The 1,985-nt window shown below is 40.8% G+C and overlaps 1 protein-coding gene across 1 annotated transcript in view; it reads right to left on the bottom strand.

Moving 5' to 3' along the window:
- The window catches only part of LOC311112378 (four and a half LIM domains protein 2-like), a gene marked incomplete at both ends in the record, with an annotated part of 4,369 nt that extends 3,655 nt beyond the window's left edge, over positions 1-714 (bottom strand). Inside the window, one exon of the mRNA XM_084155486.1 lies at positions 559-714. Within this exon, the coding sequence (XP_084011612.1) occupies positions 559-714 (156 nt within the window). The remainder of the gene's footprint in view (positions 1-558) is intronic.
- Positions 715-1,985: the final 1,271 nt, after the last annotated feature.

The following is a 1,985-nucleotide window of genomic DNA, read 5'->3' as shown; positions in this document are numbered from 1 at the left end:
TAATAAAAGATAAGAATACGAACTTAGTAAATGACTCAGTAGAATAGAATAAACATTTTGGCATAAGTATAATACAGGAAGGTACAATTTATAGTCCAATATTTACACGTGTTTTGTGGAAGGGGGACAAGTGTTTAAATTGTGCAGTATTTAGCAATCATAATGAGAGTCTGGTAGCAGCAGTTGTGATGTGTGTGTAGCATGAATGTATATTTGCGTGTGTGTGTGTGTGTGTGTGTTTGTGTGTGTGTATCTGTGTGTGTGTGTGTGTGTGTGTGTGTGTGTGTGTTTGTGTGTGTGTATCTGTGTGGGTGGGTGTGTGCGTGAGTGAGAGTCAGTGCGTAGTAGTATGTCATGTGTCCTTTTAGGTCAATGATTGTGTCTGGGTCTGGGATATTTGTGTTTTAATTCCATCGACTCCTGTTCTAATTCCAAGTTCTGTTTAACACCTGGGTCATAAAAATAAAGTTAATACTAATAGGAAGGAATACAACCTATCGAGGAATAGCACATTTGGGTACTGGTAAACTCTACACCACCACATTCAGGACCACTTACCCTACTGCTGCAGCCAATGGACTTCTTGCACTCTTCACAGGTGTTAGAGTACAGGCTCTCATAGCACTTCACACAGTAGGGGTTATCTTCCCTGAGCACATACTTCCTCCCAAACAGGGACTCCTTGCAGTCATGGCAGTCGTAGCGCTCTGCCATTTTGGATCAAATCTCTCCCTTTGCTCTCTTGCCTGTAAAAGAGGAGATAAACATTTAGAGTTTCTTCAAGTAAAGTAACATCACTGAGTGGCGAATCCTAACTTCCATGCATTGATGTCAATGGGAGACTGAGTGAAAATGTTACTTACGTTGAAGTTTTTCCCCTGAGTGAAACATTGGTTTCACTGTTACCTAATCAGATCAACATGTAATTCGTTTTAATAGTGTATTGGCCTCAATAACCATGAGATCACAAGGCCAATGTAATGTAATGACATAATGCACTAGACTACGACATACAAGGCTTATGTACTAATGTACTAATATGTATCTGAAACAAAAGTATCTCTGTGGTTCAATCAACGGACCAAAATGAAAGTCACAATGAGAACTTTTAATTGATTTGAGAATGAAGTCTGCGAGAGTAAATTGGTTAAGCAATCAGCTGCTTTGGTGAGCTATCGCATCAGCTGAGAACACAGCTGTTAGATAAGCTATTTAGCGTAAAAGCTTCACATTTGAAGTGGTGGAATGCTGTAATTAGCCAAAAAATATAATAGTTCCCACTGGGCACACACTGATTGAATCAATGTTGTTTCCACGTCATTTCAATGAAATGACGTTGAACCGACATGGAATAGACGTTGAATTAACATCTGTGCCCATTGGGTTGCCTTAAATGCTAATTGTATCAATGAATACTTGCTATAATGGTAGGTGTACTCATACAGTTGATTCTTATATCATGCATTTGGTCCATAAATCATAGTTGGTGTACTGTAAAAACAATACATAACAATTCATGCCTATGCTACTAAAACACAATGTGTAGCTCTGGGATACAGTGGAAAGATGACACAAGCCTTTAAAGATGGAGGAGAGAGAAGGGGTGGCATGCTGTGCCAAAGTCTGCTCTGGGTCCTGCAGCTGTCCTCTGTCTCCCCATTAAACCCTGAATAACCCCTGGTTATCCCTCCCATTATACTTTGTGGGACAGGAAGTCCACAGTGAGTTCCACTGTGTGTCCCCTCCGTCCTGGACAGACAACCAGACACCTTGCATAGATCATAAAGTTAGAATTACCCGTGAGGGTGCAGTCAAATTGCTGTGGTCCGAGGGACTTTGCATATTCTAGTCATTATATTTCTATGGGATAGACAACACAGAAACAGTTTGATGCCATTCCATTGGCTCCGTTCCTGTCATTATTATGAGCCATCCTCCCCTCAGCAGCCTCCTGTGCTAGCCACACATTAGTACACAATACAACA

Source organism: Coregonus lavaretus (assembly GCF_964263955.1).
Source record: "Coregonus lavaretus genome assembly, chromosome: 38".
In the NCBI taxonomy this organism is placed as follows: Eukaryota; Metazoa; Chordata; class Actinopteri; order Salmoniformes; family Salmonidae; genus Coregonus; species Coregonus lavaretus.
This window is presented reverse-complemented; position numbering and strand designations above follow the sequence as displayed.